The following is a 26,946-nucleotide window of genomic DNA, read 5'->3' as shown; positions in this document are numbered from 1 at the left end:
CCTGTTAAAATGTCCAAGGTCTGCGGCCAAAATGTTTGCATGCCCAAGGCTTTAACAGACCCTCCAGAATATTTTCGAGATAATATTTGGAGAGGAGAAACCTCATTTTGTAATCATTCTTGGGTGGCGCGTGCTGAGTGCGATATTGCTGAGTCCTGTTGGAATGTAAATGGTCTGCGGCCAAAATTTTTGCCTGCCCAAGGCTTTAATACATTCTCTAGAATATTTTCGCGATAATATTCGGCATTTATTCTGATGCCACGATTAATACGAGCGGAGAGCGATAATCGACTGTTATGACCGCCCACATCATCACCATGGCTGGCGCTTGAGTTCTGGTGGCCAACCGAAGGTGCACATTTTCAGCTGACCTCTTTGGCAAGTAAACACGATTATTTTTTTTTGCTTAGAAATTGCTGGACAACGAATGTTTTCTCATCGGAGAAAACTAAATTCCGCCGTTCACCACTTTCGGCCAAGGGAAGCAACTCTTTAGCTCTTTTGAGTCTATTTTCTTTCTGTTGCGGTGTAAGTTCTTGCACTTTTCGGAAATTGGAATTTCAATGGCTTTAGCCCCGAGCTCATTTTTCAATATTTTCCGAATCGAATATTGCGATATGTTCAGCTCACGAGCCATTTTTCGGTCACTGCGACGCGGGTTTTCGATCAAGTCGCTTCTTTACTTTTCGAACCATTTATGCTGCCGTGGCTGTTTTCTTCAGTCCACTTTCTTGACGTCGGGCTATGCTACCAGTATCACTATCAGGTAATGAGCAATGGCACGAGTTGCAAAAGATTTATTCACATTTAAATGCTGGAGTGCTCTAACGATATCCTGTTTTGATTTTCCAGCCAAATATAAAGAATACGCTTGAATTCCATCACGAATAATTTTTTTTCTGGAGAATTCTCACCAAAATGCTTTTGTACGCTTGTAAACAATATAATGTGCTGTCACTGGAATAATTTTAACAGCAGTCGGACGAGTGGCTTAGCAATGACAGGAGTCTGAAGTTGGTTGTAGTTTTTTTTATTTTAACCTGACTTTTTGACTTTCAAGCGAATCATAAAATGTTTCGTTTGGTTCCCTTTTGCAAAATATGGCAAAGAAACCCCTTTTAAGCGGGATCTTAGCTAGTCAAAATATTCTGCAAAATTATTTATCATAAAATTCTGCTTTAGATCCTAGAAGATGTTGAAAGTCGAAATCTTAACTAAACCGTGCTTTGGAAGTTTACATCGCAAAATAGCCTAAATAGAGGAAGTAAGCTCCTCCCTCGTCCACAATTTTTTTGTGAAGTTTTCGGAGTAAGTTTCCTTAGAATCTTACCGATTAGCTATACAGTGTCCTCGGCAATACCATAGATAACTATAAGCGTATCACCAAATAGGTCGTATTTGTTCTTTTTTCAAAATATGGCTAAAAACTCCTTTTTAAACGGGATCGCATCAAGTCAAAAAATTTTCTATAAATATATTTGCAAAAAAATCTACTATAGGTCCTAGAAGACGTTGAAAGTCTGCTATAGCCAAATGCAGAGACACCCCAATATTTTGCGATATTTTTTCCAAGACTTAATATAGAGCTTGGAAAAGGGTAAAACCTCGATTTCTAGTATTTTTTGACGTTTTACTCATATTGGCCATTTAATATCGCAAAACTTTGTTATTAGCATATTTCATTCTAATATGTCATTTTTTAAGAGTAAATTTTGTGGTCAACACTCTTTCGGATTAGTCACTTTTGAATATTCTTAAATATATTGAAATATATTTGAAGCCCAATTTCAAAACTTAAACAAAAGTACCACAAATGTTTCAATAGAACATAATAAAGAACCCATGCATACATCTACTACACCACCAACACACTTATGTACATTTATGTACATATATTTGTATGTTGTATGTATGTATGTATGTATGTATGGAATACGAAGCCATGTTGTTGTTGCTGCCGATATTTATACTGCAAATTTGGTTAAGATTGCAACAATTTGTCTTTCATCATGCTTAACCATAAAATACCACAAATTTATTGGTTGCAACAGACACTATGTTACACTCTCCCTTTCCCCATCCCCCCTTCCCTTTCTCATTCACTCTCTCCCAAATCATGGCTACAAAACTGCCACGCCACTTCAATACACAACACTCTCATTTCGTTGACCAGTCACCATGAAACTGAAGTGGAAAATTCAAAGTTTTCCACACATAACTTTCATGGACAATCAGTCCCGGAATTTTATCGCTCGTCAGTGTCCAACTATCCAAAACGAAAGCATCGAACGGACCACAATCACAATTTTCACCAACAACACCGACACCATCGTCATCACAGCTAAACTGCTACTGCTGCTGCTGTCACTGGACAACAATGTCGCGTCAGTATTGCTGGTTGCTGGCTCGTTGTGGAGCAGGACAAATATCATAGAAGTTTTGGGGAGAAAATTTCTGTTCACAACAATGAGGACTTGTATGCGGTTTTCAAAACTCTCTCTCGCTTTCTCAATTTTCACAGAACAAATATAAAACTTTGGCTTTTTATTGAAAAGTGTTGTAAACTTTTAGTAAATAGTTTTGGAATTTTTCTCGAAATCAATATTGAATAAGAGAAATGGAGGAAAGTGTATTACATCCCAGATGCGAATAATATGGACGAAAATTTTATAAAACGGAAACAATCGTAGGATAGTCCATGTGTAAAAGCCCTTTGTAATGACTACAATACAGTTCCGCGTTGGGCACCACTATGTTTTAATTAGGATGTATCGGCATGATTTTGATTTTTTTTTTTTTTTGTTTTGGAATACTCCAGAATTTTCTGCCCATCCATATTGATATATGATTTTTAATGTTATCAATTCGACACCGCGTTGGGCGCCATTGCTGCTTTACGGCTTGTTTGCAGCAAATTTGAATAAAATAGACCATTGCACCCCAGGCCATATGTATAATCTCTTAAAAAATTCTAGAATACAGTCAAGCGTTGGGCGCCACTATTTTGTATTTGGTTCCGTCGGCTTATATTTTGATTTTTTTTTTTTGGAATACTCCAAGATTTTTTTGCTCATCCATATTGAAATATATATTATTATTTATTTTAGTTTGGTCCCACGTTGGGTGCCACTCTTGTTTTACGGCTTTTTTGCTTTGAGAAAAAAAAAATAGACCACCGCACCCCAGCTCGTATGTATAATCTCTTGAAATGACTAGAACCCAGCGTTGGGCGCCACTATATTTTTATTTGGTTTCATCGGCTTAGGGTTTGATTTTTTTGGAATGCCCCTAAATTTTTGTGCTCATCCACATTGATATATATTTTATTACAGATTTCAGTTTGGTCCCACGTTGGGCGCCACTGTTGTTTTACGGCTTGTTTGCAGCAATAATAATAATAATAATAATAATAATAATAATAATAATAATAATAATAATAATAATAATAATAATAATAATAATAATAATAATAATAATAATAATAATAATAATAATAATAATAATAATAACAATAATAATAATAATAATAATAATAATAATAATAATAATAAAATAATAATAATAATAATAATAATAATAATATAATAATAATAATAATAATATAATAATAATATAATAATAATATAATAAAATAATAATAATATAATAATAATATAATAATATAATAATAATAATAATAATATATAATAATACATAATAATAATAATAATAATAATAATAATAATAATAATAATAATAATAATAATATAATAATACTAATAATAATAATAATAATAAATAATAATAATAATAATAATAATAATAAAATAATAATAATAATAATAATAATAATAATAATAATAATAATAATATAATAATAATAATAATAATAATAATAATAATAATAATAAATAATAATAATAATAATAATAATAAATAATAATAATAATAATAATAATACTAATAATAATAATAATAATAATAATAATAATAATAATAATAATAATAATAATAATAATAATACTAATAATAATAATAATATATAATAATACTAATAATAATAATAATAATAATAATAATAATAATAATAATAATAATATAACTAATAATAATAATAATAATAATAATAATAATAATAATAATATAATAATAATTAATACTAATAATATACTAATAATAATAATAATAATAATAATAATAATAATAATAATAATAATAATAATAATAATAATAATAATAATAATAATAATAATAATAATAATATAATAATAATAATCAATAATAATAATAATAATAATAATAATAATAATAACTATACAATAACAATAATAATAATAATAATAATAATATATAATAATAATAATAATAATAATAATAATAATAATAAATAATAATACTAATAATAATAATAATATAATAATAATAATAATAATAATAATAATAATAATAATAATAATAATAATATAATAGTAATAATAATAATAATAATAATAATAAATAATAATAATATATAATAATAAATATAATAATAATAATAATAATAATAATAATAATAATAATAATAATAATTAATAATAATAATAATAATAATAATAATAATAATATAATAATAATAATAATAATAATAATAATAATAATAATAATAATAATAATAATAAAATAATAATAATAATAATAATTAATAATAATAATAATAATAATAATACATATAATAATAATAATAATAATAATATAATAATAATAATATATAATAATATAATAATTAATAATAATATAATAATAATAATAATAATAATAATATAATAATAATAATAATAATAGTAATAATAATAATGATAACATAAATAATAAAATAATAATAATAATAATAATAATAATAATAATAATAATAATAATAATAATATAATAATAATAATAATAATAATAATAATAATAATAATAATAATAATAATAATAATAATAATAATAATAATAATAGTAATAATAATAATAATGATAATATAAATAATAAAAATAATAATAATAATAATAATAATAATAATAATAATAATAATAATAATAATAATAATAATAATAATAATAATAATAATAATAATAATAATAATAATAATAATAAAACAGTGTGGCTTGTTTGTTCGGGATACCGTAGTATTTTGTTGTTGCAAAATGGTCAGGCTTATCCCTTTATTGTTGTTTTTATAAAAACAACGTTTGTTTATCAGTGGAGAACGATGGTAATGTTTACCAGGGGGTAAGGCAGGGAGTACCTAGGTTTCGGAAAGAGCCACCAATCCTCATCAGTTCCCTTGTTTTTGTCTGGGATATTCTCCCCAGAAGTTATTTTAAAAATAACTTCTATGACAAAAAAACATTTTTTTACCAAGTGACGAGATCGTAAGCTCAATAGAGAGGAACCAAAGAATTATATAAAAACTGATAAACAAACGTTGTTTTTATAAAAACAACAATAAAGGGATAAGCCTGACCATTTTGCAACAACAATAATAATAATAAAATTAATAATAATAATAATAATAATATAATAATAAAATTAATAATAATAATAATATAATAATAATAATAATAATAATAATAATAATAATAATAATAATAATAATAATAATAATAATAATTAATAATAATAATAATATAATAATAATAATAATAATAATAATAATGACAATAAGAATAATAATAATAATAATAATAATAATACTAATAATAATAATAATAATAATAATAATAATAATAATAATAATAATAATAATAATAATAATAATAATAATAATAATATTAATAATAAATAATAATAATAATAATAATAATAATAATAATAATAATAATAATAATAATAATAATAATAATAATAATAATATAATAATAATAATACTAATATAATAATAATAATAATAATAATAATAATAATAATAATAATAATAATAATAATAATAATAATAATAATGATAATATAATAATAATAATGATAATAATAATAAATAATAATAATAATCATAATAATAATAATAATAATAATAATAATAATAATAATAATAATAATAATAATAGACATAATTTAAAAAAAATAGACCATCGCACTCCATTTCATATGTACTCGGGCGCCACTATTTTTTCTATATTTGAAATTGGATTCATCGGCTTAAGTTTCGTTTTTTTTTGGAATACCCCAGGATTTTTGTGCTTATCCATATTTAAATATACGTTTTTAATGATTTCAGTTGGTCGCCACTGTTGTTCTATGGGTTATTTGTAGAAAATATACATAATTTGAAGAAAATAGACCACCACACTCTAATTTATATGTACTCGTATAATCACTTTGTAATAACTAGAATACAGTCCCTCGTTGGGCGCCACTACATTTTAAATCGGTTTAAGTTTTGGCTTTTTTGGTATACACCAGGATTTTTGTGCTCATCTTTTTGGATATAACGACGTTGGGCGCCACGGTTGTTTTGGTGCTTGTTTGCTGCAAAAATCCATAATATATAGGAAATAGACCATTGCATAATAGTTCAAATGTATAATTACCTTGTACTGACTAGAATAAAGCCCCAAAATGGGCGCCACTATATAAATATATATTTAGATTTGGATGCATCGGCTTCAGTTTTGGTTTTTTTTGGTATACACCAGGAAAAAAATATACCATCGGACAACAGTTGATATTTATAATAACTTTGTAATGACTAGAATATAGCCCCTCGTCGGGCGCCACTATTTTTTAATATAGATTCATCGGCATAAGTTTTATTTATTTTTTATATCTCAGGGTTGTTTGCTCCTCATCTACATTAATATATAGCTTTTAATGACCATAATTTGGACCCGCGTTGGGCGCCACTGTTGTTTTGGGGTTTGTGTGTAGCAAATATTCAGAATACGAATATGAAAGTGATTTTATACGAAGTTTGTATTGTACTTATCCATAATTACTTAAATAACGACTGAAATTCAGCCACGCATTGGGCGCCAATGTGGGTTTTTTAACATCAAATATTAAGAAATCTATATATGAAAATCGTAAAGCTTTCTGTGGACCAACCTAGAGATTTTTTTTTTCACTTTTAAGCAGAGGATTTTGGAAACCTATCATGGACTGCAAATCAGCCCCTCATTGGTCGCCAATCTGGGTTTTTTTTACAGCAAATATTAAGAATTCTCTATTTGATAGATGTTAAGTGTTCCGTAGACCTACATAGAATTTTTTTTTACTTTTAAGCAGAGGATTTTGGAAACCTATCATGGACTGCTTTGTCTAAAATGGTTCACATTAACTGATATTTATTTTGCCCATATTTAGACGAGAAACGTAGAAATATCTAGACCTGGCCTACACTTAATCCTGGACCTATACAGCCAATTATCAGCCAGAGAAGGTGGTGCCTATTACGAAATCCAAATACAAAGTTTCAGACATTTCTGTTGAAAAATTAATGAAAATACCACACTGGTATATGGGGCCTTTACTTAAACTTGGACCTATATGTAAAGTTCTCTACAGGGATATTTCCAACATACTGACAACACATACTGCTAATTTACAGCAAAGTGCCCAAAAAAAAACTTAAATTTGCCTGTACAGTTTTACGAGGCCCATGACCTATATATCAAAAGACCTAAAACACATCTGGGCAATATTCAACAATCTACTTAATTTAGTTCGGAAGCTAGAGTGATTACCGCAAATGGGAAGACAGACGGATAGACAATGCAAAAGTGATATAGAATTTTATATTGTTCTCTTGCTAAAAACGGGATGGCAACCATAATATAGCCTCTCTACTGTTGTGGAGGGTATACAACTATTTTAGATGTCAGGAGGCCTCCCGATTTTTTTCACCCTCCACCATACATAGTAGGGAGGGTTTATTACTTGCACCTGCAGGAAGGTCAAGTTCCTTTGTAACTCACCGAAATAATAATTTTACAGCCAGCACATGTATTCTTCATCAGCGTAAAATTCTAAGATGATTTAGCCCTTTCCGTCCGTCCGTCCGTTCGCCTTTTATAATAACGCTAGAGTCAAAATGAAAAAGGATGGGAAGCTTCAATTTTGCACCTGCAGGCAGTTCAAGTTCGAAAATTCACTATATCGGTCTACGATATCGTATATCCCCCATATAACGATAATGCCGATATTCGGTATTGTTCAATGGAATTGTCTGAAATTCTACACAACGAGTTCTTCGTGACTACTTTACCTCCTGAAAAAGAATTGTCTCTATAGGTCCCCGATATCGTATATCGCCCATATAACTGTACCTCCTGAAATTCGTTATTTTTATGATTTTAGCAACATTTTTTAATGGAATTGTCTGAAATTCTACACAATGTGTTCTCTGTGAGTAATTTTCTCCCCGAAAGAGAATTTTCTATATAGGTCCACGATATCGTATTGCCTCCATACAATGGTGCCCCCGATTTTCTGTATTTTGATGATTTTAGCCACATTTTTCAATGCAATAGTCCGAAAATCCACACAAGGAGTTCCCTCTGAGTAATGTCTATATAGATCTATGTTTTAGTATAGCACCCATATAACGCTACCCCGAGATATTATGTATTTCCAGGATTTTGCACGACATTATTCACCGGAATTGCGTCATATTTCGTATTTGAAGTTCGTAAAGGGCACTACAAGCTGTGACAAAAAATTACTTATTCATCACCACGTCCTCGTATAGCCCTCATACAGAGGTTTTCATTTGAGTGGTATTTTTCGACGGATTTTTTTTTTTTTTTTTTGGAATTTTTGAAATTCCTTCTGATCGAACTTTGCTGCTCTTTTACTTGTTTATAAATAAATTTGTCAAATTTTCAAAAAAAAAAAACAAATGTTTTCTTTCACCTGGAAGCACATCCTTAATCCATTTTCCATAATTAATTATGATTAGCCCAAAACCGACACCCTTGGCCACCCTGGATTTCTTGCCAACAAATCGCAATTGACAGTTCAATATTGTTAATTTACGATATTGCTGCAAAACGTCATTGAAATTTTGGAACGAAGGAAAGAAACGTAATGCACTTAATATTTAATAATAATAAAGGATAATTGAAGGGAGAGGGAAAAGTTTGCAGTCGCAGAGTCACTAGCGGAATTTTGTGGGGGGGGGGAAGTTATTTTCATGAAGGCGAAAAAAACACAACAATTAAAAAAATTCCATTCATCGACAAATTTTCAATTCTTGGAAGGTGTTGGGATGTATGTAACCCATTGCCCCCTTCACAAAATTCCTTATCCACGCCACTGCCCCTGAAGATGTTCGAAATTGCTCTTGCTCCAAATTGAATCAATTCCTTGCAATTATTATTATATAGATGTCCATGTGTTCTCCTTTTTTTCTGTCCGTCTTCGGCTTGCCAGAAATAGATTTATATTTTATTTCTTACAGCCATGTCTATTTGTGTTACCGTCTCTATCTGCCGTCCATTACTGGGTTATGTTGCTGTTGTTGTTTCTTCGTATCAATTTTATTTATTTTTTTTTTTTTTCATTTCTTTGGGTAAATCAATTGATTGAAATTGTTTTGTACACCATTATTTGTTCACTGAGAATTGTAGATTTCTTCTTCTTTTGGCTTTTAAGAAATTCTCCTTTTTTTAGTTTGCTGCCATTACTTTTTTTTTCTTCCATTTTATTTATCCGTTAAGCTTTAGTTATTTTGCACCATTAGGGAAAGAGTAATGGAGTTTTATCTGTGGATGGACAGTGGGACGGGATGAAAAAAAATATCAGACTAGAGGATTTTTTAAGAAAAATAATAAAAAAAAAAATGTTTGAAAGGGTGCTTATGGTAGCCAAAAATCTTGGGGAAATATTTTTATTAAGGATATTTAATTTAGAACCAATACCAATTTTTCAGCACCTACATAAAGGTATATGGAGGGTATTATAAATGTTTCTGTCCGTTTGTAACACCTCGAAATATACATTTTATAACCCCACAAAATATCAGCATAAAATTCTATGTCGATTTAGCGATGTCCGTCCGTCTGTCCGTTTGTGGAAAACTCTCTAGCTAAAATTTTATTCAAATGTATGCCGGAAATAATGGTACCTCCCTATTTTCGGTATTTTAGTGATTTAAGCGACATTATTTGCTAGCAATCTTTCAAATTTGGTATTTGAAGTTCGTAATGAATACTATAACCTATGACAGAAAATTGTCGGTGCAGGTCCACGTTTTCGTATAGCCCCCATATAACGGCAACTCCCGATATTCGGTATTTTGTTGAATTTAGATACATTATTCAACGGAATTGTTTCAAATTTGGTATTTGAAGTTCGTAAGAGATACTATATTCTATGACAGAAAACTGTCCGTGCAGGTTTAACCCTTCGTATAGCTCCCATATAACGGTACCTCTCCATATTCGCTATTTTGTTGATTTTAGCAACATTATTCAACGGAATTGTTTCAAACTTGGTATTTGAAGTTCGTAATGGATATTTCAGCCTATGACAGAAAACTGTCTGTCAAGGTTCAAGCCATCGCATAGCCCCCTTATAACGAAACCTCCACGATATTCGGAATTATGATGATTTTAGAGATAGTATTCACCGGAATCGTTTCAAATTTGGTATTTGAAGTTCCTAATGGATATTTCAGTCTATGACAGAAAATTGTCCTTGCAGGTCCATGCCTTCGTATAGCCCTCATATAACGGCACCTCCCGATTTTCGGTATTTTAATGATATTAGCTACATTATTCACCGGAATTGTTTCAAATTTGGTATTTGAAGTTCGTAATGGACACCATAGCCTATGACAGAAAATTGGCAAATCTACGTTTTGGTATAGCCCCTATAAAATGGGACCTCCCTATATTCGGTATTTTGATGATTTTAGCTATATTATTCACCGATTTTTTTTCAAGTTTCGCATTTGAATATTGTAATGGCTTATGACAAAAGTTGACTATGCAGGTCCACGTCGTCGAATATACCCTAATATAACGGCTACATTCGGTATTTTTAAGATTTGAACAGATTTTATTTTTTTGAAAATTGTCAAATTCGTTTCAAATTTTGGAGGGATTCAAAGTTCGGCGCGGCCGAACTTACAGCTTTTTATACCCTACACCAGTAAGGTGGTAAGGGTATTATGTCTTTGTGCATTTATTTGTAACATGGAGAAGGAAGAGGGATAGAGCCATAGTTACTTTTGAGGATCTCCGTAGAATCACTTTCTGAGTTGATTTATGCACTTCAGTCCGTCTGTCCGTCCGTCCGTCTTTCTGTCCATGTATTCTTGTGAACAAAATGCAGGTCGCATTTATTATGAAATTTTCGAAACAACATTTGTTTGGCCCAAGGACGAATCCTATTGAAATTGGAGATAATCGGTCAAAATTTAGATATAGCTCCCATATGTATCTTCGTCCGGTTTGCTTTTTATTGTGCACCAATCGTGTAATATCAGCCCGAATAGTATAGAATTTTGCACATACAACCAAGTTAGGCCTGAAAATAAGTATGTCAAATTTAATCGAAATCGGTTCAGATATAGCTATAGATCCCATATATATTGTTCATCCGATTTGTTTTGTTTTGTTTTGTTTTGTCATTCGCAGCCGTAAAATGCACCCTGTAACAACAATATTTGGGGAAATATATCAAGTACAGCTCAGAAATACCTTTGCTAAATTTTATCGAGATCAGTTCAGATTTGGATATAGCTCCCATATATAACTTCGTCCGATTTACTTTTTATTGTGCACCAAACATCTTATATTTGTCCAAATGGGATGGATTTTGGAACATACGACCGGATTGAGTCTAGAAGCTAGTATGTCAAATTTGGTGAAGATCGGTTCAGATATAGCTATAGCTCCCATATATATTGTACATCCGATTTGTTATAATTGTTACCCACAGCCGTAATATGCACTCCGTAACAACGATATTCAGGGAAATATATCAAATACAGCTCAGAAATATCTTTGTCAAATTTTGTCGAGATCGGTTTTGATTTGGATATAGCTCCCATATATATCTTTATCCGATTTCAAATTAATTGTGCACCAATAGAAGTCCGAATTTAAAAGATACAAATGCTTCGGCATATTCCCTTGAACTTTAAACTATAATTATAGGTGCGGAGCTCTACTAAATTAGCAAAGTGGTGCAGGGTATCATAAAGTCGGCCCCGCCCAACTTTACGACTTTCTTAACTGGCTTTTTAAATATTATGGAGAATTTGTAAAAATTTGCTTCTAAACATTTACTTTTTAATTCCATCTTATTTTGTCCCACTGTCTGTCCCCACGGCATGAAATCAGAGAAAGCTTTATTTCTTTGCCGTTTCTATGCATTTTTTATATTTTTATATTTCTAAGTGTTGCTACTTTTTTTTTTTTTTTTTTTTTTTTTTTTTTTTTGTTTTTTTGTTATCGGGTGTTGTTGCCCCTGTTGTTGTCCTTGTTGTTGTTACTACAACATTTGTGCTGTAAGCAATAAAGTCATAAATAAAATTGCAGCTAAATACTAAATCTTTTGTACTTTGTGTTCAGTTGCTTGTTGTAGTATTCCCCTAACTCCAATTTCGTTCTCCATTTTCCTCCCCCGTTCCCCCCTTCATGCCTTCTAAAAATTTTCAACAATAATTTCTTTTGGCAATATATTTTATTTATTTTTTCAAACGTGTTGTTGTTGCTGTTATTTTGTTCGTTCTCATTTTCATTCTTCCTCTCTTCTCTTTTTTATTGCAGATGGTGAAGTATTACGTGTCCTGGTTAATAGCACTGCTCAAATTAAATGTGATGTTGGCTCAAGTTTACCGGATGATAAAGTACTTTTGGTTGTTTGGTACAAAAACAATTTACCCATTTACAGGTAAATATTGAAATGGTATTTTTAAAATTTTATTGACTGAAATTTTTGCTATTTTAAAGAAAATTGAGAGAAACATTTTAAATACCCCATAAACAAATGTTAGCCCATGGTCTTTAAATATAGGAAAATAATTCTTACAATTGTACAAGTCTAAATTGGGGAATACTAAAATATTTATTGAATAAGGGTAGTAAACTTTAATCCTTAGTTTTTCTTAATTTATTTCTGCAGCAATCGTAGATTTTTCCAATTTTATTTTGATGGATATAATGGATTATTATAAAGGATATAAAAATAAGGATAAATAAACTTGTCGAAATTATTAAAGTAATTACTAAATAGGTTATTTTTACGACTTCGATTTTAAGGGGATCCCAAGTTTGTATTCGAGTACTGATTAAAACTATTTCCTAAAAGGAGTTAAAATTATAATTGTAAAGATTCTTTTTGAATTACCCAGACGACAATTTTTGTGAATTTTTTTTAAAATATATTTTACAAAAATTATCGCGTTTATTTTTAAATTATTTTCTCAATTATTATTGGGCTTAAACAGTATATTTTTAAATAATTTTTTTCCAATTCCAAAGTCAATAATATTTAATTTTTATACCCCACAAAACTACGTGTTGGTATTATTATAAGTTTGATTGGTCTTCATATTTCCATTTTTCCATTTTCCTCACAGAATTTTTAATGGGGGTTGGGTTAGGGTCAGAATAGAAGCCTATTGTTTTTGAAGATATTTGCAAAATATTTAGCGTGATGGCAAGCGACCATAATGGCAAGCGACATGATCGGCCCAGCCCGGCCTTTGCTTTCTTGTTATACCCTCCACCATACATAGTATGGAGGGTATATTAAGTTTGTCATTCCGTTTCTAACACCTCGAAATATACATTTTAGACCCCACAAAATAAAATTTCGTATTTGAGTATTGTAATGGCTTATGACAATACTTGCCTATGCAGGTCCACGTTGTCGAAAAAATTCGGTATTTTTAAGAAATTAACAGAATTTTAAACGGATTTTATTGTTTTTGAGAATTGCCAAATACATTCCAAATGTTGGAGGGTATTCAAAGGAGGGCCGAACTTATAGCTTTTTACTTATTTTCTTTCAATTCCCCTTACCCCCCTTTCCTACCAACGAAGAATTCCAGCCAGAAAAGTCGTGCTACTGAAAGTTTTTGAAAAACATTATTTATTTAATAATTTTCATTTTAATTTTCAAAATTGACATTTTTTTGAAAATGTCCAAATTTGTTCCAAATGGTAGAGGGTATTTAAAGTTATTTATTATTTTTTATTTATTTTCTTTCAATTCCCCTTACCATCTTCTTTCCTACCAACGAAGAATTTCACCCAGAAAAGTTGCCTGATATAAATTTGGGCTTTTTGAAATTTTTTGAAAAACACTACTAAAATAGTTGCAGCGAAAAAGTTTTCAAAATTGACATTGAATTTGAAAATAATTTTTTGTGAACGTTTACAAAGCAAAATTCGATTTTTTTCCTGCACTAAAAATTTAAGAAGTCTTGTCGTTGTTCCTTGAGTTGTTCCTTGGAAAAAATATTGTCTTTGTGGATTCTTGAAGAAATCCAAGATCATCTGCCGCATATCCTCGAAGGAATCAAATAGTTCTGGCTTCTCAATATAATCGAAGCTATTTTTCTCTGGATTCCTTAGGGAAACGAAGGACTTGAAGTGATCCAATCTAAAATTTTTATGGACTCCTTACAAGGACATTTGAAGATGATTCCTGTTGAAATTTAAGGGTTATTATAGAATTTGAAAGATTTGTTATTTTCGAGGCTTGTTGAAAGATTTGAGGATCATTTTTCTACAATCTTCAAAGAACGTAAGACATATATCTCTAGATTTTGTAGTAATGTATGGGGAATTATTTTGATTGTTCCAAGAAATTTAAATGACATGGCTGAAGGAAATGAGTCAAAGACACTGTCGTGAAAATTTGAAATCTAATCTGGCGGAAACCTAAGTGTTATTATAGATTTTCTTTAACAGAATCCAGGGTAATTTTTCTCCATCCTTAGTTTCTTAAGGGCTTTCATGGCTACAATATATATGAAAGATTTATTTATCTATTATTATTATTATTATTATTATTATTATTATTATATTATTATTATTATTATTATTATTATTATTATTATTATTATTATTATTATTATTATTATTATTATTATTATTATTATTATTATTATTATTATTATTATTATTAGTATTATTATTATTATTATTACTATTATTATTATTATTATTATTATTATTATTATTATTATTATATTATTATTATATTATTATTATTATTATTATTATTATTATTATTATTATTATTATTATTATATTATTATTATTATTATTATTATTATTATTATTATTATTATTATTATTATTATTATTATTATTATTATTATTATTATTATTATTATTATTATTATTATTATTATTATTATTATTATTATTATTATTATATTATTATTATTATTATTATTATTATTATTATATTATTATTATTATTATTATATTATTATTATATTTTTATTTTATTATTTTTTGCTTCAAAATATCAATAATTATTTTTCTTCGTTTCAATTTCCTTAGTTACGACACCAGAGGAGCCCATGCGGGGACACCATCCCACTGGCGAGACGAAGAGGTGCTGGAAAGTCGTGCCGTGTTTCATACCCATCGTGAACCAGCTGAGTTGGCACTGAGTCCAGTCAAGGTAATTGAGAATAACAAAAATTAAATGGAATTCTTTTTAACAGTAAATAATTTGATTAAAACTTTTCCTTTTTCTTCACTCTCTTTCCCTCTCTTTTGCGTTTACAACGGAAATGCATTACTTTCGAAATCAATGTTAATTTTTTTAGGAGAAAGACGCCGGCAATTTTCGGTGTAGAGTGGATTTTAAGCTGTCGCAAACACGAAATAGCAATGTCAATCTGGAGGTGGTGGGTAAGTACAATGCACGGTACAATAATTTGTGGGGTATTTTGGGAGGGGAGTTGGTGAGAATTCCCATGGAAGGTTTGCTAATTTCTAACATTTGATGGCCTCAGATTAAAGTGGGTTTATTTTAGATTTTTTTAAGGAACGGATTTTCTTGTTTGTTTTTTGGTTGAATCACAAAAATGTAATCCACAAAAATGCCAAAAATAGTTCTATTGTGTAAATGTGTTTTCTGCAACTTAGTAGTATTGCCATGTGCACATTTTAAATATCATAGAAGAGCTATCGGGAATATAATCATAGAAGAGCTTTATGATCTATCATCTATCTTAAGAAAATATACCTTAATCCTTCCAGGTTCAAATACCAATTTTCCACGTAGTATATAGAAAATATTCCACATTTTGAAAATAAACAAAATTTTCAATATAATTTTCCTAAACACATAAAAGCCTAAAATTGTTTGACAAAACTACCATTTATACACGATAAGGTTCTACCTCAGACTTTTTATACCCTCAGCCGTTTGGCTACAAAGATATCATTTGAAACGGCAAAATAAATCAACGAAATAATGGTCTTAGGCCCTAGGTCTCATTGGACCAAATCCTTTTCAGGACATTTGAAATCGATTTAGCGAAGTCCCTCCGTCTGCCTATATGTCTGATGGATGGTGTACACGATAACTCTCGAAGGGAGTATGCGATTTGGCCAAAACTTGGTACATCGTAATATTATTATCGCACTAAGATCAAGCTCGAAAATGGGCAATATCGGCGAAATCCTTCTGGCACTCCCCAAACAGTCGAAATTTTCAAAGAAAATATTTTACTGCACAGAACGTGAAAGTATTATCCGATCTTGCTATAACTTTGCAAATCCTATTATTTGCGTAAGTGCCAGGTGTGAAAATGGACAATATCGGTCCACTCCATCAAATACCGCCCCCACAAAGGTCAAAATATTGAATAATTACAATTCTTATAAAATGTGATGTAGAAGTCCGATTGTCTTCAATTTAAACACATCACAATATTCTGCACAGAAAGTAAAAAGATAATCCGATTTTAATCAACCTTTGCAAATCCTAATATTTGCGCAAGTACTAGGTCAGGTGCGAAAATGGACAATATCTGTCTACTCCATCAAACCTCCCCCACAAATGGTCAAAATTTTGAGTAATGACAACTCGTATCAAATGTGATGTAGAAGTCCGATTGTCTTCAAATTAAACACAACACAATATTTTTATTAAACCACCGTCTGGTGTGGAAATGGAATATATCCGACCACTCCTTCTGGTACCTCCCCCACAAATGGTCGAAATTTTCAAAAAATATATTTTCTGCACAGAAAGAGAAAAAATAATCCGATTTTAATCAACATTTGGAAATCCTAATATTTGCGTCGGTGCTAGGCCAGGTGTGAAAATGGACTATATCGGTTCAGTCCATTAAGTACCTCACCCACAAAGGGAAAATTTGAATAATGACAACTCGTATAAAATGTGATGCAGAAGTCCGATTATTTTCAAATTAAACACATCACAATATTCTTATTAAGCCAAGGTCTGGTGTGAAGATGGAATATATCCTACCATCCCTTCTGGTGCCTCCCCCACAAATGGTCGATATTTTCAAAAAATATATTTTCTGCACAGAAAGGAAAAAATAATCCGATTTTAATCAACATTTGGAAATCGTAATATTTGCGTCGGCGCTAGGTCAGGTGCGAAAATGGACTATATCGGTCCACTCCATTAAGTACCTCCCCCACAAAGGGTAAACATTTTGAATAATTACAACTCTTATAAAATGTGATGTAAGAGTCCGATTGTCACAATATTTTTAGTAACCCACGGTCTGGTGTGAAAATGGAATATATCCTACCACCCCTTCTGGTACCTTCCCCACAAAAGGTCGAAATTTTCAAAAAATATATTTTCTGCACAGAAAGAGAAAAGATTATCCGATTTTAATCAACCTTTGCAAATCCTAATATATGTGTCAGTGCTACGTCAGGTGCGAAAATGGACTATATCGATCCACTCCATTAAATACCTCCCCACAAAGGGTAAAAATTTTGAATAATTACAACTCTTAGAAAATGTGATGTAAGAGTCCGATTGTCACAATATTTTTATTAAACCACAGTCTGGTGTGGAAATGGAATAAATCCGACCACTCCTTCTGGTATCTCCCCCACAAAAGGCCGAAATTTAAAAAATATATATATTTTTTGCACAGAAAGAGAAAAAATAATCCGATTTTAATCAACCTTTGCAAATCCTAATATTTGCGCCAGTGCTAGGTCAGGCGCGAAAATGGACTATATCAGTCCACTACATTAAGTACCTCCCCCACAAAGGGTAAAAATTTTGAATAATTATAAATGTGATGTAAGAGTCCGATTGTCTTCAATCGGACAATATCGGTCCACTACATTAAGTACCTCCCCCAAAATGGGTAAAAATTTTGAATAATTACAACTCTTATAAAATGTGATGTAGGAGTCCAATTGTCTTCAAATTTCACACATCCCAATAATTTTATCAACCCAAGGTCTGGTGTAAAGGTAGAATATACCGGTCCACTCCTTCTAGTACCTCCTCCACAAAAGATCGAAATTTTGAATAACCATTAAGCGTATAAGATGCGAAATTAACACCCGATTCCATTTAGACATGGTACATCTGAATATTTCTATCAACGCAGCATCTGTCATAAAAACGGTAAAGATCGCACCATTCCATCTGGTACCTCCCCCCCACAATGGCTTAAAGTTTTGAATAACCAAAACGTTTATAAAATCTGAAATAAGCATAAGTTCTCTTCGGATTTCACACATCCCATTATTTTTACCAACACAAGATCAGTTGTAAAGTTGGGATATATCGGTCTACTCCTTGTGGTACCTCCCCCACAATGGCTCAAAGTTTTGAATATCCATGAAGCTCATAAAAACAGCTAAATTAACATCCGATTCCATTCCAGACTTGGTACATCTCAATATTTACATCAAAACGAGATATGTTATAAAGATGGTAGAGATCGGACCATTTCTTCTGGTACCTCTCCCAAAGAGGTTCAAGATTAAAAAAAAAAACAAAATGCTCAAGGAAAGAGAAATAATCATCCAACTCTCTTCATATTTCACACCTACAAAACATCTGCGAACCCCACTCTGGTACCTCACTCACAATGGGTCACAATTTTCAATATATTGTCATAACTTGCGAAACAAGTCAGCCATTCTTTACAAATTGCTAAATCCAAATATTTCAACCAAAAACCTGAGATGAATATGGAATTTATCGGTATTTATGATTTCGCATAAAATTGAATATAAATGTTTGATTATCTTGTAATTATGCCCGTACCAGAATTTTTTATCTGTATTAGAGGAAGTGTACAATTGGAACACTGCGGTCCACTATACCTGATAATTCAGGCAGATTTCAATATTTTCTAAAAATAATCACATATTTCATATAAAGTGAACGAAGTAGTCGATATAGTCCAAACTTGGCACGTCACAATATTTATCATATTTTTTTAGGTCCGATATGAAATGAACAACACTGGCCCATTCCTTCGGAACCTACTCCCTAGAGAGAAAATCATTTGAATAATCACAACAGAAGTCGAAATGTATTCAATGAATTTTGGATATTTTTAACTTTTTTGTTTTATTGAAACTGATATTTTTTTACAAAAATGTTAGAAGTCCATCCTTGCGTCCCAGGACATTTGCCACATGAACTTAGATCATCTTTGAGCCACACAATATTTTCCATAAATTCCTTGCCTATAGCATCCTGGTAATCGAGATATGCACACTGTATATTTTCTTATTGGCATATTTTGTAAATTTCGGAAAAAAATTATTTATTTAAAAAAAAAAAACGAGATGGCAACCCTAGCAAGCCATTTTTGCCCACTAAAACTAAATGCCCTAACATCAAAAAAGAAACAAAAAAACAACCAAAACAAACTTCTCGTTTAAATAGACAACTATTACAACAACATTGTTGCAGCAGGCCACATTTTTAATTAAACCAACATTTTTTTGGAATTTTTCTGTTGTTGCAAACATTCCTCGTAAAATGCCAGAGAAAAACAATCTCGGCAATAAAAACAAAAACCCCCCAAAAAACTTCAAATAAATCTAGGCTAGAAACTTTATTTATTTGTGGCATTCAATTTGAGGTTTATTATGGCCGCTTAGATTAGCAATTGTAAAATAAATATTTGAAAGCTATGTTAATTGATTTTGTTTTTGTAATGTTTTTACTCTCCCTCTCTCCCACTCTCTCCCTTTGAACAGTGCCACCCAAACAACCACTGATATTCAATGAACGTCGTATGCGCATCGAATCCCGTGCTGGCCCCTACGAGGAGGGTGGCAATCTGGAAGTGACCTGTGTGGTACAGGAAGGTAAGTTTCGAAATTTTTGTATTTCCTGCAGCTATTTTTATTACTTTCGAGTTGCCATGAAATTATTTTGGAAGCAATAAAATGTGAAATTCTTTTTAGTTTAGCTTCCTATGGCTTAATTAAGTGTTGTGGGGTTGAATTGTTGTTGTGTGGGGGGGTATGCGGGGTGTATTTGTGGGAGCCTTGTCAATATGTTGACCATAATAAAATTTATGTTTATGACATTTGATAATGCTAATGAAGGAAGCCATAACTTGGACACAAGTAATTTGGCAAATATTTTATTGACCATTAACCAGATGGGGAAATTATGTGTGTGTACATAAACATATACGGAAAACATCAAATAATCCTTAACATCTCAACGGGTCAAAGTACTTCAAGGGAACCCTTGATACCGAAATCTTAAGAACTTAAAAAAATATTTATTAAAAAAAAAAGTTTTCTTTGCAGAATTAGTATAAATATGGAAGGCTCTAGATCTTCCTAAAAAAAAAAAAAAACAGAGCTCAAGCTGCATATGATAGGAGATCTCCTCTAGATAATAGGAGAGCTGAAGCTCTACTAAAAGCTTCAAAACTTCAGCCCTTCTAGAATAATAAGAAGAGTTTTAAAACTTGTATAGAACATAGAAGAGTTCTGAAGACAATAGAAGAGGTTTAGCTCTTCTATAGGCCATAGGAGAGCTTCAGCTCTTTTATAGACCATAGGAGAGGTTTAGTTCTTCTATAGACCATAGCAGATCTTCAACTCTTTTATAGAACATAGGAGAGCTCAAGCTCTTCTATAGACCATAGAAGAGCTCCAGCTCTTCTATAGACCACAGGAGAGCTCCCGCTCTTTTATAGACCACAGGAGAGCTCCAGCTCTTCTATAGACCATAGGAGAGCTCCAGCTCTTCTATAGACCATAGGAGAGCTCCAGCTCTTCTATAGACCATAGGAGAGCTCCAGCTCTTCTATAGACCATAGGAGAGCTCCAGCTCTTCTATAGACCATAGGAGAGCTCCAGCTCTTCTATAGACCATAGGAGAGCTCCTGCTCTTCTATTGACCATATGAGAGCTCCAGCTCTTCTATTGACCATAGGAGAGCTCCAGCTCTTCTATTGACCATAGAAGAGCTCCAGCTCTTCTATTGAGAGCTCCAGCTCTTCCATAGACCATAGGAGAGCTCCAGCTCTTTTATAGACCATAGGAGAGCTCCAGCTCTTCTATTGACCATAGGAGAGCTCCAGCTATTCTATTTTTTTACCTTTGTTTATTTTTTTGTCATTTGGGGTTCAATTTGTCCCTGTTTATTTTTCTTTAAATTGTCATTTAGCCATTAAATTTGACAGCATTTATTCAACACGAGTTCGCCAATATTTGTTTTTTTTTTTTGTTGGTTGTCGTTTCCATTTCACAAATTCTAACCATTATCCATGGCCTAATGTCCGATCAATCAATTACATTGGTAATTGTATTTATTTTCGTTTAGCACTGAATAGTCATTGTCATGGTCTTACTTAGCAATTTTTCGATTTTCCAAATAAACGATGAAAGATAGGTTTTATTGGTTCATGTGCAGCCCAAATTCGTGGTGAGTTTAGTTGGGGGGTGAGGGAAAAATGTAGACAAGAGGTACACAACATATATTTGTGGTCCTTGGATATTTAAGTGATGAAAATGTCTCTTTTGGGTATTAATCAAAATATACAGCACTATGGAGCTACAGAGTGTAATTTTTAAAGATTCAAAAAAAGAGACCTTTAGGATGATTTCAAAATTTTGAATTTAAATCCCAATTCTTAATCAGCATAGAATTCAATGTCTATTTAGCAATGTCCGTCCGTTTGTCCGTCTATCCATCTGTTGTCTATCCGTCTGTGGAAATCACTCTAGCTTTCGACGAAATGAAGTAAGTTAATAAAAATTTACTCAAATGTGTATTATGTCTGCAGAACTTTTGGTACTGAAAATGAGCCATGTAGGTCCACGTCTTCGTATAGCCCCCATATAACGGTACCTCCCGATATTCGGTATTTTGATGATTTCAGCGACATTATTTACCGGAAATATTTCAAAATTGGTATTTGAAGTTCATAATAGTTAATACAGCTTAAGACAGAAAATGGGCCATGTAGGTCCAAGCCTTCGTATAGTCCGTATAGACGTATAGTATTCAGTTCTTTGATGATTTTAGCGGATTATTTACCGGAATTGTTTCAAATTTCGTATTTGAAGTTCGTGATGGATACAACGGCCTAGGATTGAAAATTGTCTGTGCAGGTCCACGTCTTCGTATAGCCCCATATAACGATACCCACCGATATTCAGTTCATTGATGATTTTTGCGACATTTTTTACCGAAATTGTTTCAAATTTCGTATTTGAAGTTCGTAATGGAGACTACAGCCTAGGACTGAAAATTGTCTGTGCAGGTCCACGCCTTCATATAGCCCCCATATAACGGTACCTCCCGATATTCGGTATTTTGATGATTTTAGCGACATTATTTACCGGAACTAATTTAAATTTCGCATTTGAAGTTCGTAATATATACTACAGCCTATGACAGAAAATTGTCTATGCAGGTCCACGTCTTCGTATCACCTCCGATATTCAGTATTTTGACGATTTTAGCCACATTATTCACCGGAATTATTTCAAATTTTTATTTGAAGTTCTTAATGGATTCTTCAGCTTCAACAAATTGTCTGTGCAGGTCCACGTTTTATAATCCGTATGATACCTCCCTATATTCGGTATCTTGACGATTTTAGCTACATTATTAGCAGAATTTTTTAAGTTTTGCATTTGAATATTGTAATAGCTTGTGAAAAAAGTTGCATTTGTGTGTCCAGTTCGTCGTATTTACCCTAATATAATATACGGCTACTTTCCGTATTTTTTAAATTTTAGCAGAATTTTCAAAGGATTTTATTTTTAATTTTTTTTTAATTGGTACCAAATGGTGGAGGATATTCAAATTTGGTCCCGGCCGAACTTACATCTTTTTTACTTGTTTTTGTCTAGAATACTCAAACATTTTTTCAATCTATCAAAATTTCCATACATATCATTCATAAATATCTACCTAAGTATGTCTCAGGCTATTTGTTTCCCCATCATCGCACACACACACTCACATTTTGTTGCTATGAAATATTGTGGGGAAATAAATTAAGTTAATACACGTGTGCTTAATATTGATTATTATTTACTTCCTTTAAACGATAAATTATATTTAACATATGAACTGAACTAGTCGACATTAGAGGCCTACCTGGCGAGGTCTAGCAAAGACCTGCTGTCAACGGCAGCAGCAGCAGCAGCAACAACAACAACAACAATAGTAATGGCCATACAATTCCTAGCCGTTGCAGACACTTCAAAGATACCTACATGTAATAACAGCAGGTTGTATTCAGTATTGCATTGGTATTAGTTGGTATTGGTTTCTTGTCTTGTGTTGTGTTGTTATTTAGCTAAAATATATGGACTCTAATAGACCATAAATATGTATTTTCTAAGCACACACACACAGACACTCACACACATTTCTTTGAGAGACTTCCTCCCACTTGCATTTGAAGTAAAAGAAAATATAATAAATTTTATGATATAAAGTATGTGTTCGTTTTTCGTGTTTGCTTTATGGCCAGGTCGATAGCAAGGTAGGACTTTTTTATGGTATGCGTGTGTGTGTGTATGTGTAGTTAGGGGTATTATTCATTCTTGTTGTTGCTTTTATTTTTTCTCTATGAGAAAACCTAAATGTCAAAGTGCCATTGGCCGGGGGGGCGGGGTTGCACTGAATGTAATCAACAAAACTTAATGTTATAATTTATCAAAAAAAAAAAAAAAAAAAAAAAAAAAAAAACGAGAGACGAGGCAGCTCCATATAAAAGCCATTCATTCGTACGTTTTCATGTTGTGCGAACACTTAACAATAGGCGAACAGACACAACAGATTTTTCAGCTATTTTTATTCACCTTGATTTTTTTCGAAGCAGTAAAATTATTTATTTTTATGGCTATGTTGTAGTAGTATTAGGCAAAAGGGAGTTTTTGCTGTTGTTGGAAGATGAACTCTACGTGAGTGGGATATTATAAATTAGTATTGGAAATGTTATATTTTTTTCAAAGTGGTCCCATGATTATATCAATCGATTAAGATAAGATACATTTCTAAGTAGTCTCCAAGGAGTTATATTTTAAGCTCTAAAATTAGTTTAGAGGCCTCTATGTAACTCTCGATTTGTGGGATATACAAGTGTATTAACAAATCGAGACAGTTTGAGCACAAAATTATTTTTGTAAAATATTTACAATGTATTTGCCCAAGAATCCCTTAAATAATTAATTTTGTTAAAAATTTAATTTTGTGCAAAAAAATCCTTAAAATGTCTCTTACAGAATCGTATGGGGTATATGATTTGTATACCCTCAGCTATATGTCATCTGATAACGTCAAAACGTGCATCATCGAAATAACGGTTTCAGATTCTATGTCAGGATATTTAGAGTCGATCTAGCGATTTCCGCCCGCCCGTCTGTCTGGCTTGTTGGCCGGTGCACACAATAACTCTCGAAGGGAGTATCCGATTTGGTCCGAACTTGGTACATCGTAATATTACTATTAAACTTAAATCGAGTTCGGAGATGGGCAATATCGGTCCACACCTTATGGTACTTCCGAACAAAAGGTCAAAATTTCCCAAAAAAAAAAAAAAAAAACAGTAAAGAAAGTCCTAAAGTCGGGCGGTGCCGACTTTATGATACCCTACACCACTTTGCTAATTAAGTAGAGCTCCACATAACAATTAAAAGTTTTTATGGGAGATTTCAATCATACACGCTATGATTATAATTATAATTTAAAATTCAAAGTAATAAATATGCCGAAGCATTTGTATCTTTTAAATTCGGATTTGTATTGCCCATTTGGTGCACAATTAATTTGAAATCAGATAAAGATATATCCAAATCTGAACCGATCTCGATAAAATTTAGTAAAAATATTTCTGAGCTGTATATGATTTGTTTCCCTGAATACCGTTGTTACGGAGTGCATATTACGGCTGTGGGTAACAAATACAACAAATCGGATGAACAATATATATGGGAGCTATAGCTATATCTGAACCGATCTTCACCAAATTTGGCATACTACCTTCTAGACTCAATTCGGTCGTATGTGCCAAATTCCATCGCATTTGGGAAAATATTAGACGTTTGGTGCACAATAAAAGGTAAATCGGACGAAGTTATATATGGGAGCTATATCCAAATCTGAACCGATCTCGATAAAATTTAGCAAAGGTATTTCTGAGCTGCATTTGATATATTTCCCCAAATATTGTTGTTACAGAGTGCATATTACGGCTGCGGAGGACAAAAATAAAAAGTCGGATGAACAATATATATGGGAGCTGTAGCTATATCTGAACCGATTTCGATCAAATTTGGCATACTTATTTTCAGGCCTAATTTGGTTGTATGTGCAAAATTTCATACTATTCGGCCTGATATTACACGTTTGGTGCACAATAAAAGGCAAATCGGACAAAGATATATATGGGAGCTATATCTAAATTTTTACCAATTATCTCCAATTTCAATAGGGTTCGTCCTTGGGCCAAACAAATGTTGTTTGCAAAATTTCATCTCAATTGGATAATAAATGCGACCTGCATTTTGTTCACAAGAATACATGGACAGACGGACGGACTTTGCAAATTCTAATATTTACATCGGTGCTAAGTCAGGTGCGAAAATGGACAATATTCCCCCAAAAGGTCGAAATTCGCAAAAGGTCGGAATTAAAAAAAAAATACTACACAGAAATAGAAATGATAATCCAATTTTACTTCAACTTTGCAAATCCTAATATTTCCATCAGATCTAGGTTAGGTGGAAAAATGGACAATATCGGTCCAATCCATCTAGTACCTCTAGTATAAAATGTAATGTAAGTATCCGATTGCCTTCCAATTACACACATCACAATATTTTTTGTAACCCCAAGGTTTGGGGTGAAGTTGGAATATGTCGATGCACTTCTTCTAGTACCTCCCCCATAAAAGGGGTCAAAATTTTGCGTAACATAAACTATTATAAAATCAGAAATACTTAGCCGGCTCTCTTTATGTTTTACCCATCCCATGATTGCTACTGACACAAGATCTGCTGTAAAGATGGGATATATCGGCCCACTTCTTTTGGTACCTCCCCCACAAAGGGTCAACATTTTGAATAACCATGAAAAACGCGAAATTCACATACGATTCCATACAGACTAGGCACATCTCAATATTTCTATCAACAGAAGATCTTTTATAAAAACGGTAGAGATCGGACTTCCCCTTTTGGTACCTTCCTTACAAAGAGTCAAAATTTTGAAAATCCATGAAGGTCATAAAAAGCGAAATATGCATCAGGTTATCTTTATGTTTCACACATCCCATTTTTACTACTAACACAATATCTGCTAAAGGTGGAATATATCGGTCCACTCCTTCTGGTACAACCCCCCCCCACATAGGGTCAAAATCTTGAATATCCATGTAGCTCATAAAACGTGAAATTGACATTTGATTCCATTTGCACTTGGCACATCTCAATATTTCTATCAACGAAAGATCTTCTATAAAGATGATAGATATCAGACCATTCCTTCTGGTGGCTCCCCTACAAAGGGTCAAAGGTTTG

At 31.6% G+C, this 26,946-nt stretch overlaps 1 protein-coding gene across 1 annotated transcript in view; it reads left to right on the top strand.

The window, feature by feature from the left end:
- Positions 1–26,946, top strand: part of LOC101887652 (synaptogenesis protein syg-2-like) — a 339,666-nt gene that overhangs the window by 302,855 nt on the left and 9,865 nt on the right. Inside the window, exons 3-6 of the mRNA XM_059132308.1 lie at positions 12,715–12,838; positions 15,466–15,589; positions 15,738–15,822; positions 20,143–20,253. Of these exons, the coding sequence (XP_058988291.1) occupies positions 12,715–12,838; positions 15,466–15,589; positions 15,738–15,822; positions 20,143–20,253 (444 nt within the window). The remainder of the gene's footprint in view (positions 1–12,714; positions 12,839–15,465; positions 15,590–15,737; positions 15,823–20,142; positions 20,254–26,946) is intronic.

This window comes from Musca domestica, unplaced genomic scaffold, assembly GCF_030504385.1.
Source record: "Musca domestica strain aabys unplaced genomic scaffold, Musca_domestica.polishedcontigs.V.1.1 12, whole genome shotgun sequence".
Taxonomy (NCBI): Eukaryota; Metazoa; Arthropoda; class Insecta; order Diptera; family Muscidae; genus Musca; species Musca domestica.
The sequence above is the reverse complement of the archived record's forward strand: the minus strand, read 5'-3'. Positions and strand labels throughout refer to the sequence as shown.